The sequence below is a fragment of the Ranitomeya imitator genome, chromosome 7 (assembly GCF_032444005.1).
Source record: "Ranitomeya imitator isolate aRanImi1 chromosome 7, aRanImi1.pri, whole genome shotgun sequence".
In the NCBI taxonomy this organism is placed as follows: Eukaryota; Metazoa; Chordata; class Amphibia; order Anura; family Dendrobatidae; genus Ranitomeya; species Ranitomeya imitator.
Window position 1 is genome coordinate 5984361 of NC_091288.1, and position 15774 is coordinate 6000134.

General features: G+C 54.5%; 1 protein-coding gene across 1 annotated transcript in view; it reads left to right on the top strand.

The window, feature by feature from the left end:
* Window positions 1-14871, top strand: part of LOC138645766 (titin-like) — a 103551-nt gene extending 88680 nt beyond the window's left edge. Inside the window, exons 5-9 of the mRNA XM_069735285.1 lie at window positions 3832-3874; window positions 11034-11199; window positions 12131-12296; window positions 12394-12412; window positions 13035-14871. Of these exons, the coding sequence (XP_069591386.1) occupies window positions 3832-3874; window positions 11034-11199; window positions 12131-12296; window positions 12394-12412; window positions 13035-14871 (2231 nt within the window). The remainder of the gene's footprint in view (window positions 1-3831; window positions 3875-11033; window positions 11200-12130; window positions 12297-12393; window positions 12413-13034) is intronic.
* Window positions 14872-15774: the final 903 nt, after the last annotated feature.

The following is a 15774-nucleotide window of genomic DNA, read 5'->3' on the forward strand; positions in this document are numbered from 1 at the left end:
AAATGCTACAATTTCACTGATGGCATGCCATCTTAAATACGTGGGGAGTACCATACGGTCTTTAAAAACACGTATTCGTGAACATATTTACGATGTTGAAAATATTAGTGCTAATAGGAATACTTCACAAGCTTCACAACATTTTATTAATTATCATCACTCTAACCTTGAGTCACTCAAAATTTATGCGATTGAAAAAATTCATAAACCATTTAGAGGAGGAGACATCGAGGTGACCCTGAGAAACAGGGAATCATGGTGGATCTTTAAACTCGGAACAAGAATTCCACATGGTTTAAACAAAAGGAAAGATCTCATGCTCTTCTATTAGTTTTCTGAGGGTTTACAAACAATGAAGTTGCTTTTCTGACATCTAGTAACTAAATTTGTAGTTTATATTTCTCGTATAATTAATTTTTGTGAGGCTAATAGCTATCAATTTGTCCTTCTGTTTCCCCTTGCTTGCTGGCCGCTGTCACATTGTCACGGCGTCTGCAGCTGTGCTTTCACTTACTTGCTCCAACCTATTTTGGCTGTTACAGCTCCCTGATTGGGAGATTCCTGCCATTGATTTTTTTGTTTTTCCATCCATGGTTGTCTGTGAGCTCACTATTTTTTAAGGTACTAGGGAATTTTGTAGTTTTATTTATTATAAGATTTACATGTATGTCTCATTTTTTCCAGAACTCATATGAGTTTGTGTCTACTTAAGGATAGCCTTTTTTTTTTTTTTCCCTTGCTTGCTGGCCGCTGTGACATTGTCACGGCATCTGCAGCTGTGCTTTCACCTATTTGCTCCAACCTATTTTGGCTGTTACAGCTCCCTGTTTGGGAGATTCCTGCTAATATTAGTTTTTTTTCTATATTGTTATGTGGGTTCATGACATATGACACTGTACATACTATTATATTATTTTTCTATCATATTCTTGGATTTATTTAATGATTATTGTAATGTCATTTTGTTTTTTTATATAGTTCCTGTATTTTGTGTTATTTCTGTTTTTTCTGCATTTATGTTTAGCCAAAACATTTGTTTTTGTCTTTCCATCAAGCTTGTCTTGCTTTCATTACCATGTGTGCTTATTTTTGCTTGATTAGACAATTCTACCAATTGCAACACTGGAGTGATAACCGGATACTAGTATAAAAGTATAGACATGTCTTGTACCAGGTATCATGATTAAGGGTGCTTAGTCACCGGAAACGCGTTGACCTTGTTTTTATAATTTTTTCTGTATGCTGATGTTTTGTCCTTTCATTGTATTTTGAGTGAAATAAATTATGGATTTTTCACTATTTCGTTGAGCTGGATCTCCTTCTCTTGCCTGTAACCACACCCACAGGTGCGGTAACATCACATGCACTGGTCACATGATCATGACATCACTGCAGGTCCTCAACCTCCTGCAGGGAAAAAGGGTACAGTTAGCGCCCCCACTCAGAGGTGAGGCATATGGGTAGCCAGACCCTCCCTTCTCTCATAGCTACCCGCAACCCGGACCCAGGTGCACTAAACCAGGGGTCCCCAACTCCAGTCCTCAAGGCCCACCAACAGGTCATGTTTTCAGGATTTCCTTTGCATTGCACAGGTGATGCAATTATTACCTGGGCAAGACTAAGGAAATCCTGAAAACATGACATGTTGGTGGGCCTTGAGGACTGGAGTTGGGGACCCCTGCACTAAACGACATCTTTAGTGCTCACATGCACTAAAGACAAAATACTCCGGGTTGCATCGCAGGGAGCATCCATCCCTGTGACACATACCTCCCATTAACCATGCGACCACCAGTCACACCACACCTCCTATATACAGCATGTGCCCCACTTAGCCTCCTATATACAGTATGAGCCCCACATAGCCTCCTATATACAGTATGAGCCCCACATAGCCTCCTATATACAGTATGAGCCCCACATAGCCTCCTATATACAGTATGAGCCCCACATAGCCTCCTATATACAGTATGAGCCCCACATATCCTCACTATATACAATATGAGCCCCCACATAACCTCCCATATACAGCATGAGCCCCACATATACTCACTATATACAGTATGAGCCCCCACATAGCCTCCCATATACAGCATGAGCCCCACATATCCTAACTATATACAGTATGTGCCCCACAAAGCCTCCTATATACAGCATGAGCCCCCACATATCCTCCAATATACAGTATGAGCCCTCACATAGACTCACTAAATAAACTATAAGCCCCACAAAGCCTCATATACAGTATATAGCATGAGCCCCCACATAACCTCCCATATAGAGTATGAGCCCCCACACAGCCTCCCATATACAGTATGAGCCCCCACACAGCCTCCCATTTACAGTATGAGCCCCCACACAGCCTCCCATTTACAGTATGAGCCCCCACATAGCTTCCCATATACAGTATGAGCCCCCATATAGCCTCCCATTTACAGTATGGGCCCCCACATAGCCTCCCATATACAGTATGAGCCCCCACATAGCTTCCCATATACAGTATGAGCCCCACATAGCCTCCTATATACAGCATGAGCCCCACATAGCCTCCCATTTACAGTATGAGCCCCCACATAGCCTCCCATTTACAGTATGGGCCCCCACATAGCCTCCCATTTACAGTATGAGCCCCACATAGCCTCCCATATACAGTATGAGCCCCCACATAGCCTCCCATATACAGTATGAGCCCCCACATAGCCTCCCATTTACAGTATGGGCCCCCACATAGCCTCCCATTTACAGTATGGGCCCCCACATAGCCTCCCATTTACAGTATGAGCCCCACATAGCCTCCCATATACAGTATGAGCCCCCACATAGCCTCCCATATACAGTATGAGCCCCCACATAGCCTCCCATTTACAGTATGGGCCCCCACATAGCCTCCCATTTACAGTATGGGCCCCCACATAGCCTCCCATTTACAGTATGAGCCCCACATAGCCTCCCATATACAGTATGAGCCCCCACATAGCCTCCCATATACAGTACGATCCCCCACATAGCCTCCCATATACAGTATGAGCCCCACATAGCCTCCCATATACAGTATGAGCCCCCACATAGCCTCCCATTTACAGTATGAGCCCCACATAGCCTCCCATATACAGTATGAGCCCCCACATAGCCTCCCATATACAGTACGAGCCCCCACATAGCCTCCCATATACAGTATGAGCCCCCACATAGCCTCCCATATACAGTATGAGCCCCCACATAGCCTCCCATATACAGTATGAGCCCCCACATAGCCACCCATTTACAGCATGAGCCCCACATAGCCTCCCATATACAGTATGAGCCCCCACATAACCTCCCATATACAGTACGAGCCCCCACACAGCCTTACTATTTACATACAAACATTCCATATACATGAAAAAAACCCCACCACATTCTCTCCTCGCTCCCGTTCCCCCTGCGCTCTGCCCCCGCTCCTGTCTCCGGTATACTGACCCTCTGTGTATCACACGCTGATTGGTGAAAGAAGGGTGAATCAGCTCCTCCTCCACCAATGTATTCACCGCTGTCTGTGTCCCGAGGATGCAGACTGCGGTGGTAGATGGGCAGAGTAGGGGGAGGGCACAGTGCGGCCCGCGGGCCACTATTTCTGCCCCTCGGTTGTCTCAGTCCCCGTGCTGCACTTTGCTCAGGTCTGCCCTGGACCAGTGGAGGACAGCCACTGCTGGGGACTGTTCTTATCTCTTGACGGATTATCAGGGTTTCCAGAATATCAGATGTTGCCCTTGCTGTCAGGGCGGGATGTAATGATGGTTCTGATCCGGCTGTGTCTGCTGCGCTCACCCCATGTATGTTCTTCTTTTGCAGGTAGCTCGGCCCTGAAGTACAGCTTGCGCCGGCGGAGCGCGGGGTGAGTCTGTAGGATGGCGGTGCTGTCAGACACGGGTGCTGGGAGGGGACTATACAATCTATAGGGTGCGGCTGGAACGTCGCCAACACAAACCTTTCTGCCACCTAGAGAGGCGCCAAAGAGCTCACAGTCTGAGCCGTCCGGGTGCGGTGCCAGTGTATAAGGGGACGGTCACTTGTAATCAAGAGACATTTACCAGAAAATCCCAGAAAATGCAAATCCTACAATGTAAAGAAAGGTGTGAAATGTCCAGTACAGCGCCCGCGGGGATCGTCAGGGCCCACAGAGACCGGCAGTCCCCACAGAGGTCAGCAGTCCCCACGGAGACCGGCAGTCCCCACGGAGACCAGCAGTCCCCACGGAGACCAGCAGTCCCCACAGAGATCGGCAGTCTCCACAGAGGTCAGCAGTCCCCACAGAGTTCGGCAGTCCCCACGGAGACCGGCAGTCCCCACGGAGACCGGCAGTCCCCACAGAGATCGGCAGTCTCCACAGAGGTCAGCAGTCCCCACGGAGATTGGCAGTCCCCACGGAGACCGGCAGTCCCCACAGAGATCGGCAGTCTCCACAGAGGTCAGCAGTCCCCACAGAGTTCGGCAGTCCCCACGTAGACCGGCAGTCCCCACGGAGACCAGCAGTCCCCACAGAGATTGGCAGTCCCTACAGAGGTCGGCAGTCAACACAGAGATCGGCAATCCCCACAGAGATCGGCAGTCCCCACGGAGATCGGCAGTCCCCACGGAGACCGGCAGTCCCCACAGAGATCGGCAGTCCCCACAGAGATCGGCAGTCCCCATGGAGACCGGCAGTCCCCACGGAGATCGCCAGTCCCCACAGAGACCGGCAGTCCCCACAGAGATCGGCAGTCCCCACGGAGACCGGCAGTCCCCACGGAGACCGGCAGTCCCCACGGAGACCGGCAGTCCCCCCAGAGATCGCCAGTGTCCACAGAGATAGGCAGTCCCCACAGAGATCGGCAGTCCCCACAGGGATCGGCAGTCCCCACAGAGATCGGCAGTCGCCACAGAGATCGGCAGTCGCCACAGAGATCGGCAGTCCCCACGGAGTTCGCCAGTCTCCACAGAGATCGGCAGTCCCCACGGGGTTCGCCAGTCTCCACAGAGATCGGCAGTCCCCACAGGGATTGTCTGTCTTCACAGAGATCAGCAGTCTCCACGGAGACTGGCAGTCTCCACAGAGGTCAGCAGTCCCCACGGAGATTGGCAGTCCCCACGGAGACCGGCAGTCCCCACGGAGACCAGCAGTCCCCACAGAGATCGGCAGTCTCCACAGAGGTCAGCAGTCCCCACAGAGTTCGGCAGTCCCCACGTAAACCGGCAGTCCCCACGGAGACCAGCAATCCCCACAGAGATTGGCAGTCCCCACAGAGGTCGGCAGTCAACACAGAGATCGGCAATCCCCACAGAGATTGGCAGTCCCCACGGAGATCGGCAGTCCCCACGGAGACCGGCAGTCCCCACAGAGATCGGCAGTCCCCACAGAGATCGGCAGTCCCCATGGAGACCGGCAGTCCCCACAGAGATCGCCAGTCCCCACAGAGACCGGCAGTCCCCACAGAGATCGGCAGTCCCCACAGAGTTCGGCAGTCCCCACGGAGACCGGCAGTCCCCACGGAGACCAGCAGTCCCCACAGAGATCGGCAGTCTCCACAGAGGTCGGCAGTCCCCACGGAGATCGGCAGTCCCCACGTAGACCGGCAGTCCCCACGGAGACCAGCAGTCCCCACAGAGATCGGCAGTCCCCACAGAGGTCAGCAGTCAACACAGAGATCGGCAATCCCCACAGAGATCGGCAGTCCCCACGGAGTTCGCCAGTCTCCACAGAGATCGGCAGTCCCCACGGGGTTCGCCAGTCTCCACAGAGATCGGCAGTCCCCACAGGGATTGTCTGTCTTCACAGAGATCAGCAGTCTCCACGGAGACTGGCAGTCTCCACAGAGGTCAGCAGTCCCCACGGAGATTGGCAGTCCCCACGGAGACCGGCAGTCCCCACAGAGATCGGCAGTCTCCACAGAGGTCAGCAGTCCCCACAGAGTTCGGCAGTCCCCACGTAAACCGGCAGTCCCCACGGAGACCAGCAATCCCCACAGAGATTGGCAGTCCCCACAGAGGTCGGCAGTCAACACAGAGATCGGCAATCCCCACAGAGATTGGCAGTCCCCACGGAGATCGGCAGTCCCCACGGAGACCGGCAGTCCCCACAGAGATCGGCAGTCCCCACAGAGATCGGCAGTCCCCATGGAGACCGGCAGTCCCCACAGAGATCGCCAGTCCCCACAGAGACCGGCAGTCCCCACAGAGATCGGCAGTCCCCACGGAGACCGGCAGTCCCCCCAGAGATCGCCAGTGTCCACAGAGATAGGCAGTCCCCACAGAGATCGGCAGTCCCCACAGAGATCGGCAGTCCCCACAGGGATCGGCAGTCCCCACAGAGATCGGCAGTCGCCACAGAGATCGGCAGTCCCCACAGGGATTGTCTGTCTTCACAGAGATCAGCAGTCCCCACGGAGATCGGCAGTCCCCACGGAGACCGGCAGTCCCCACGGAGACCAGCAGTCCCCACGGAGACCAGCAGTCCCCACAGAGATCGGCAGTCCCCACAGAGTTCGGCAGTCCCCACGGAGACCGGCAGTCCCCACGGAGACCAGCAGTCCCCACGGAGACCAGCAGTCCCCACAGAGATCGGCAGTCCCCACAGAGTTCGGCAGTCCCCACGGAGACCGGCAGTCCCCACGGAGACCAGCAGTCCCCACAGAGATCGGCAGTCTCCACAGAGGTCGGCAGTCCCCACGGAGATCGGCAGTCCCCACGTAGACCGGCAGTCCCCACGGAGACCAGCAGTCCCCACAGAGATCGGCAGTCCCCACAGAGGTCAGCAGTCAACACAGAGATCGGCAATCCCCACAGAGATTGGCAGTCCCCACGGAGATCGGCAGTCCCCACGGAGACCGGCAGTCCCCACAGAGATCGGCAGTCCCCACAGAGATCGGCAGTCCCCACGGAGACCGGCAGTCCCCACAGAGATCGGCAGTCCCCACAGAGATCGGCAGTCCCCACGGAGACCGGCAGTCCCCACAGAGATCGCCAGTCCCCACAGAGACCGGCAGTCCCCACGGAGATCGGCAGTCCCCACGGAGATCGGCAGTCCCCACGGAGACCGGCAGTCCCCACGGAGACCGGCAGTCCCCACGGAGACCGGCAGTCCCCCCAGAGATCACCAGTGTCCACAGAGATAGGCAGTCCCCACAGAGATCGGCAGTCCCCACAGAGATCGGCAGTCCCCACAGGGATCGGCAGTCCCCACAGAGATCGGCAGTCGCCACAGAGATCGGCAGTCCCCACGGAGTTCGCCAGTCTCCACAGAGATCGGCAGTCCCCACGGGGTTCCCCAGTCTCCACAGAGATCAGCAGTCCCCACAGGGATTGTCTGTCTTCACAGAGATCAGCAGTCTCCACGGAGTCCGGCAGTCCCCACAGAGATCGGCAGTCCCCACGGGGTTCGCCAGTCTCCACAGAGATCGGCAGTCCCCACAGGGATTGTCTGTCTTCACAGAGATCAGCAGTCCCCACGGAGATCGGCAGTCCCCACAGAGATCGGCAGTCCCCACAGAGATCGGCAGTCCCCACGGGTTTTGCCAGTCTCCACAGAGATCGGCAGTCCCCACAGAGATCGGCAGTCCCCACGGGGTTTGCCAGTCTCCACAGAGATCAGCAGTCCCCACAGGGTTCGCCAGTCCCCACAGAGATCGGCAGTCCCCACGGGGTTCGCCAGTCTCCACAGAGATTGGCAGTCCCCACGGGGTTCGCCAGTCTCCACAGAGATCGGCAGTCCCCACGGGGTTCGCCAGTCTCCACAGAGATCGGCAGTCCCCACGGGGTTCGCCAGTCCCCACAGAGATCGGCAGTCCCCACGGGGTTCACCAGTCTCCACAGAGACCGGCAGTCCCCACGGAGATCGGCAGTCCCCACAGAGATCGGCAGTCCCCACAGGGATCGGCAGTCCCCACAGAGATCGGCAGTCCCCACAGAGATCGGCAGTCCCCACAGGGATCGGCATTCCCCACAGAGATCGGCAGTCCCCACAGAGATCGGCAGTCCCCACGGGGTTCGCCAGTCTCCACAGAGATCGGCAGTCCCCACGGGGTTCGCCAGTCCCCACAGAGATCGCCAGTCCCCACAGAGATCGGCAGTCCCCACAAAGATTGGCAGTCTCCACAGAGATCGGCAGTTCCCACAGAGATCGGCAGTCCCCACAGAGATCGGCAGTCCCCACGGGGTTTGCCAGTCTCCACAGAGATCAGCAGTCCCCACGGGGTTCGCCAGTCCCCACAGAGATCGGCAGTCCCCACGGGGTTCGCCAGTCTCCACAGAGATCGGCAGTCCCCACGGTGTTCGCCAGTCTCCACAGAGATCGGCAGTCCCCACGGAGACCAGCAGTCCCCACAGAGTTCGGCAGTCCCCACGGAGACCAGCAGTCCCCACAGAGATCGGCAGTCTCCACAGAGGTCAGCAGTCCCCACGGAGATCGGCAGTCCCCACGGGGTTCGCCAGTCTCCACAGAGATCGGCAGTCCCCACGGGGTTCGCCAGTCTCCACAGAGACCGGCAGTCCCCACGGAGATCGGCAGTCCCCACAGAGATCGGCAGTCTCCACAGAGGTCAGCAGTCTCCACAGAGATCGGCAGTCCCCACGGGGTTCGCCAGTCCCCACAGAGATCGGCAGTCCCCACGGGGTTCGCCAGTCTCCACAGAGACCGGCAGTCCCCACGGAGATCGGCAGTCCCCACAGAGATCGGCAGTCCCCACAGGGATCGGCAGTCCCCACAGAGATCGGCAGTCCCCACAGAGATCGGCAGTCCCCACAGGGATCGGCATTCCCCACAGAGATCGGCAGTCCCCACAGAGATCGGCAGTCCCCACGGGGTTCGCCAGTCTCCACAGAGATCGGCAGTCCCCACGGGGTTCGCCAGTCCCCACAGAGATCGCCAGTCCCCACAGAGATCGGCAGTCCCCACAGAGATTGGCAGTCTCCACAGAGATCGGCAGTTCCCACAGAGATCGGCAGTCCACACAGAGATCGGCAGTCCCCACAGAGATCGGCAGTCCCCACGGGGTTTGCCAGTCTCCACAGAGATCGGCAGTCCCCACGGGGTTCGCCAGTCCCCACGGGGTTCGCCAGTCTCCACAGAGATCGGCAGTCCCCACGGGGTTCGCCAGTCTCCACAGAGATCGGCAGTCCCCACGGGGTTCGCCAGTCTCCACAGAGATCGGCAGTCCCCACGGGGTTCGCCAGTCCCCACAGAGATCGGCAGTCCCCACGGGGTTCGCCAGTCTCCACAGAGACCGGCAGTCCCCACGGAGATCGGCAGTCCCCACAGAGATCGGCAGTCCCCACAGGGATCGGCAGTCCCCACAGAGATCGGCAGTCCCCACAGAGATCGGCAGTCCCCACAGGGATCGGCATTCCCCACAGAGATCGGCAGTCCCCACAGAGATCGGCAGTCCCCACGGGGTTCGCCAGTCTCCACAGAGATCGGCAGTCCCCACGGTGTTCGCCAGTCCCCACAGAGATCGGCAGTTCCCACAGAGATCGGCAGTTCCCACAGAGATCGGCAGTCCCCACAGGGATCGGCATTCCCCACAGAGATCGGCAGTCCCCACAGAGATCGGCAGTCCCCACGGGGTTCGCCAGTCTCCACAGAGATCGGCAGTCCCCACAGAGATCGGCAGTCCCCACAGAGATCGGCAGTTCCCACAGAGATCGGCAGTTCCCACAGAGATCGGCAGTCCCCACAGAGATCGGCAGTCCCCACAGAGATCGGCAGTCCCCACGGGGTTCGCCAGTCTCCACAGAGATCGGCAGTCCCCACGGGGTTCGCCAGTCTCCACAGAGATCGGCAGTCCCCACGGGGTTCGCCAGTCCCCACAGAGATCGGCAGTCCCCACGGGGTTCGCCAGTCTCCACAGAGACCGGCAGTCCCCACGGAGATCGGCAGTCCCCACAGAGATCGGCAGTCCCCACAGGGATCGGCAGTCCCCACAGAGATCGGCAGTCCCCACAGAGATCGGCAGTCCCCACAGGGATCGGCATTCCCCACAGAGATCGGCAGTCCCCACAGAGATCGGCAGTCCCCACGGGGTTCGCCAGTCTCCACAGAGATCGGCAGTCCCCACGGTGTTCGCCAGTCTCCACAGAGATCGGCAGTCCCCACGGTGTTCGCCAGTCCCCACAGAGATCGGCAGTCCCCACAGAGATCGGCAGTCCCCACAGAGATTGGCAGTCTCCACAGAGATCGGCAGTTCCCACAGAGATCGGCAGTCCCCACAGAGATCGGCAGTCCCCACAGAGATCGGCAGTCCCCACAGAGATCGGCAGTCCCCACGGGGTTCACCAGTCCCCACAGAGATCGGCAGTTCCCACAGAGATCGGCAGTCCCCACAGAGATCTGCAGTTCCCACAGAGATCGGCAGTCCCCACGGGGTTCGCCAGTCCCCACAGAGATTATCCCCACGGGATCACTTCCACTCTGGCTGTATCCTTATATGACTGCAGGGTTGTAGGAAAGCTGGGTGACGAGCACTCCCATGGCAGCCATGTTGGTTGTCACTCAATCTTTCCCAAAACCCAGTTTCACAAGTCAATAACTCCGGGTGGAGATTTACTGAGAAGAATCTCGAGATCCGCCACAAATCGTCGTGATTTATTATTCTGCATCAGTTCATTATCTCAATTTTTAATTGTTCTTCTATAAAACATTATTCTACGCATGACCCTATGATAGTTCTGCCTGGCAAAATACAGGAGGATAAGACACAATGGCTCAGCAGAATAATGACCGCAGTTCTGGATGATAAGACACAACATAACAGCAGAATATGGATTGCAGCTCGGGAGGATATGACACCATGTAATAGCAGAATAGTGACTGCAGCTCTGGAGGTGACTGGAGTACAAGAACTGATGTAACAGCAGAATAGTGACTGCAGCTCTGGAGGTGACTGGAGTATAAGAACTGATGTAACAGCAGAATAATGAGTGCAGCTCTGGAGGAGAAGACACGATGTAACAGCAGAATAGTGACCGCAGCTCTGGAGGTGACTGTGAAGACCCTGTTTAACCCTGGTCTTCTTTCTCTCCAGTAGCCCTTTTGCTGTCCCTGCATTAGAGAACCGGCCAGGTATTTGGGGAGAGAGTCCTCCTAAATTTGTGACTAAACCGACTAGGGTTATGGTGAAAGAGGGTCAGACTGGAAGATTGATGTTCAAGATAACAGGACGTCCACAACCAGTGGCCACATGGCACAAGGTGAGTGAGCCGCAAACTGACTCTTCTGCAGCTTTAGAGGTGACTAGAGGATAAGACCTGATGTAACAGCAGAATAGTGAGTGCAGCTCTGGAGGTGACTGGAGGATAAGACACTATGTAACAGCAGAATAGTGACCGCAGCTCTGGAGGATAAGACACAATATAATAGCAGAATAGTGAGTGCAGCTCTGGAGGTGACTGGAGGATAAGACACGATGTAACAGCAGAATAGTGACCGCAGCTCTGGAGGTGACTGGAGGATAAGACACTATGTAACAGCAGAATAGTGACCGCAGCTCTGGAGGATAAGACACTATATAACAGCAGAATAGTGAGTGCAGCTCTGGAGTATAAGACACAATGTAATAGCAGAATAGTGAGTGCAGCTCTGGAGGATAAGACACTATATAACAGCAGAATAGTGAGTGCAGCTCTGGAGTATAAGACACAATGTAATAGCAGAATAGTGACCGCAGCTCTGGAGGATAAGACACTATGTAACAGCAGAATAGTGAGTGCAGCTCTGGAGGATAAGACACGATGTAATAGCAGAATAGTGAGTGCAGCTCTGGAGGATAAGACACTATATAACAGCAGAATAGTGAGTGCAGCTCTGGAGTATAAGACACAATGTAATAGCAGAATAGTGACCGCAGCTCTGGAGGATAAGACACAATGTAACAGCAGAATAGTGACCGCAGCTCTGGAGGATAAGACACTATGTAACAGCAGAATAGTGAGTGCAGCTCTGGAGGATAAGACACTATGTAACAGCAGAATAGTGACCGCAGCTCTGGAGGATAAGACACTATGTAACAGCAGAATAGTGAGTGCAGCTCTGGAGGAAAAGACACGATGTAATAGCAGAATAGTGAGTGCAGCTCTGGAGGTGACTGGAGTTACGTTGTGACTTTGTTTCGTTCCTGTGCAGGACGATGCTCAGCTGCAGAGCGGAGAGCGATGTAACATGTACGACAAGGCCGGGGTGTACTACCTGGAAATTGGCGCAGCGTGTAAGCCGGACGCCGGGGTTTACACCTGTTCGGTGACTAATAGCAGCGGGAGCAGCGCAGCGTCTGCGGAGTTAGTTGTTCACGGTAAGCAGTGGGGTCCGCACCTTGGAGGGGGCCTGCGGCTCTGTAACGCTTCCTCCCCTGGCGGATTTTGACTGATGAAGCTTCTGTTCTGTTGCAGGCTGTGACGGGACGGACGGGTACGTAGTGCTCTGCACATTACAGCTGCCGTTCTGGGAGTCACCTGACTATTATAGTCCTTATAATGTACACCTAGAGCCGGTGCGGCACCACGACGAGGCCCGGGGCCTGAAGACGGCAGCCTGCCTTGTGCAGTAGTAATGCCATCAGTAATGTTTGCTGCTTTCATCTCTGATCAACCTCCTATGTCACCCAAGACTGCGACTGCTGTGTTGCACCTCAATGCTTTATACTGCGGCTCTGCTCTATTATAGCACAGTTATAATCAGTGACTCCGACTCCAGCAGAGGTCTCATTCGAAGCTCAGGCTGCGCCATGCTTTACACTGCAGCTTTGCTCCTTTCGGGATCCGCTGTGATTGGTGACTCCAGCTTCGCTGCATTGCCTGCTGGTGTCGGAGGGACTCTGAAGCCCTCAGAGGCGTTGTCTCCCTGTGCTGTACACTGCAGCATTGCTCCAACTTAAGGGGTCTGAGTTAGTCTGAAATCCCCCTCCTGTCTAAACAGCTAAAGTTTTTGTCCACCTCTGGACATCCTCTCTGAAGATTCTGTTTCTGCCCCCATGCTTTACACTGCAGCTCAGCTTCAATGGGACACATCTTTTCTTTTTTTTTTTTTTCAGAATTTCTCCAGGTCTTGGACCCCCTTTATCTTCTACAAGTAAGATGGCCGTCACTGCTCAGGTGGCCACTGATGACACTGGAAAAAGTCAGAGGGGTGCAGAGAAGCTGGATCCTGTCCAGAGCGGCAAAGGGCCCATGAAAGGTTCCACAAAAGATGAGACCAACGTTTCCTCAAAGAGGACATCGTCCGCATCCACATTGTCCACTGTGTCGTCCAGCTCTCATTTGCCCAGCACTAAGCCTTCAGGACAGGTAGAGGAAGTTCTAGCCTCACCTCTGAGCTCAGAAGGTTGTGGTTCTGGATCCATGAAGAGCCGCTCCTACACTAAACCTCAAGTCACAGGTTTTACCAAAAATTCCCCCTCCATCGTCTCCCATTACATCTCCATCCTGGATGCAAAGGCTCAGTTGTCATCCCCTGGTGGAGAAACTGGAATGAAGAAATCTCTGTCCTCACTGAACTCTTTCGCTCTGGAAAACCAGACCCCCGCAGTGACTTCACGTCATAACATAGAGTCAACACTGAGACCCTCGCTGTCCCCAAAGGAGACACCAGGACTCGGCAGAGACCTGAGCACCATCACCTCCAGGAACGTGAGAAACATTGAGTCAAACATCCGACCTCAGTCTATAGGGCAAGCAACCATAATATCTTCTGCTCGAACCTCACGAATCTTCCCTCCATTGGGAGCCATGGAGCCCGGTCCTAAAGGGACAGCAAAGACTCTTGTGGGTGAATCTCCTGGTGGTCCTCAGTCAGTTGAATCAGCCTCTAAGAATCCTCTGTATGTGTCCACAAAGGAGACTTCACTAAGCTCCACCAGCAAGAAGAGCATCTCTCCAGCGGAGCCTAAGATATCGCGAAATACAACAAGTCATACCGCACCCAGGACAGGACGAACCCAAGACCTGACCCAAAAACCCTCCCAAGTACTCATCACAGAACTGACCCAAAAACCTTCCCAAGAACTCGTCAAAGAACCGACCCAAAAACCTTCCCAAGTACTCGCCAAAGACCTGACCCAAAAACCTTCCCAAGAACTCGCCAAAGAACCGACCCAAAAACCTTCCCGAGAACTCGCCAAAGAACCGACCCAAAAACCTTCTGGAGAACTCGTCAAAGAACCGACCCAAAAACCTTCCGGAGAACTCGTCAAAGAACCGACCCAAAAACCTTCCCGAGAACTCGTCAAAGAACCGACCCAAAAACCTTCCCAAGAACTCGCCAAAGACCTGACCCAAAAACCTTTCCGAGAACTCATCAAAGAACTGACCCAAAAACCTTCCCGAGAACTCGCCAAAGAACCGACCCAAAAACCTTCCCAAGAACTCGTCAAAGAACTGACCCAAAAACCTTCCCGAGAACTTGCCAAAGACTTGACCCAAAAACCTTTCCGAGAACTCGCCAAAGACCTGACCCACGAACCAACCAAGGAACTGACCCGTCCGTCCATACAGAACATCTCCCTGAAGAAAGCGTTGGCAACTTGTAAATCTTGTGATAAGGGAAATCCTGACCTGAGTGCAGGGAGTGAGCGGAGAGCGGCAATGGAGACGTCTGATGGAGGCTCGAAGGCTCCTCAGATCACGTCCAGTTCCATCACCTTGAGATCTGTGAAGATTCAGCCAGGATTGAAGCACAGCCGCCCTAGGAGATGCCAAAGGGGGGAGACCCTCGTAGAGCAGAGCCACAGAGCATCTGATGGTGACCAGCAGGGGGCGGTAGTGGCAAAGAAAGCTGCAACACTCCTCACGCAGTCCAGCCTGGAGGCTGAGGGTAGCAACTTTATGTCCAAATGTAAAGGCGAGTCCCTGCATATTGTGAACTGTCCTTAAATACAGGCACCGTGTGCAGTGTACTTTTATACAGGTGTGGTGTCCTTATGTACAGGTGCTGTGTGTGGTGTCCTTATGTACAGGTGTGGTGTCCTTATATACAGGTGCTGTGTGTGGTGACCTTATGTACAGGTGCGGTGTCCTTATGTACAGGTGCTGTGTGTGGTGTCCTTATATACAGGTGCTGTGTGTGGTGTCCTTATGTACAGGTGCTGTGTGTGGTGTCCTTATATACAGGTGCTGTGTGTGGTGTCCTTATGTACAGGTGCTGTGTGTGGTGTCCTTATGTACAGGTGCGGTGTCCTTATGTAGAGGCGCTGTGTGCGGTGTCCTTATGTACAGGTGCGGTGTCCTTATGTACAGGCGCTGTGTGTGGTGTCCTTATATACAGGTGTGGTGTCCTTATGTGCAGGCGCTGTGTGTGGTGTCCTTATATACAGGTGCGGCGTCCTTATGTACAGGTGCGGCGTGTGGTGTCCTTATATACAGGTGTGGTGTCCTTATGTGCAGGCGCTGTGTGTGGTGTCCTTATGTACAGGTGCGGTGTCCTTATGTACAGGTGCGGCGTGTGGTGTCCTTATATACAGGTGTGGTGTCCTTATGTACAGGCGCTGTGTGTGGTGTCCTTATATACAGGTGCAGTGTCCTTATGTACAGGTGCTGTGTGTGGTGTCCTTATGTACAGGTGCGGTGTCCTTATGTACAGGCGCTGTGTGTGGTGTCCTTATATACAGATGTGGTGTCCTTATGTGCAGGCGCTGTGTGTGGTGTCCTTATATACAGGTGCAGTGTCCTTATGTACAGGTGCTGTGTGTGGTGTCCTTATGTACAGGTGCGGTGTCCTTATGTACAGGCGCTGTGTGTGGTGTCCTTATATACAGGTGTGGTGTCCTTATGTACAGG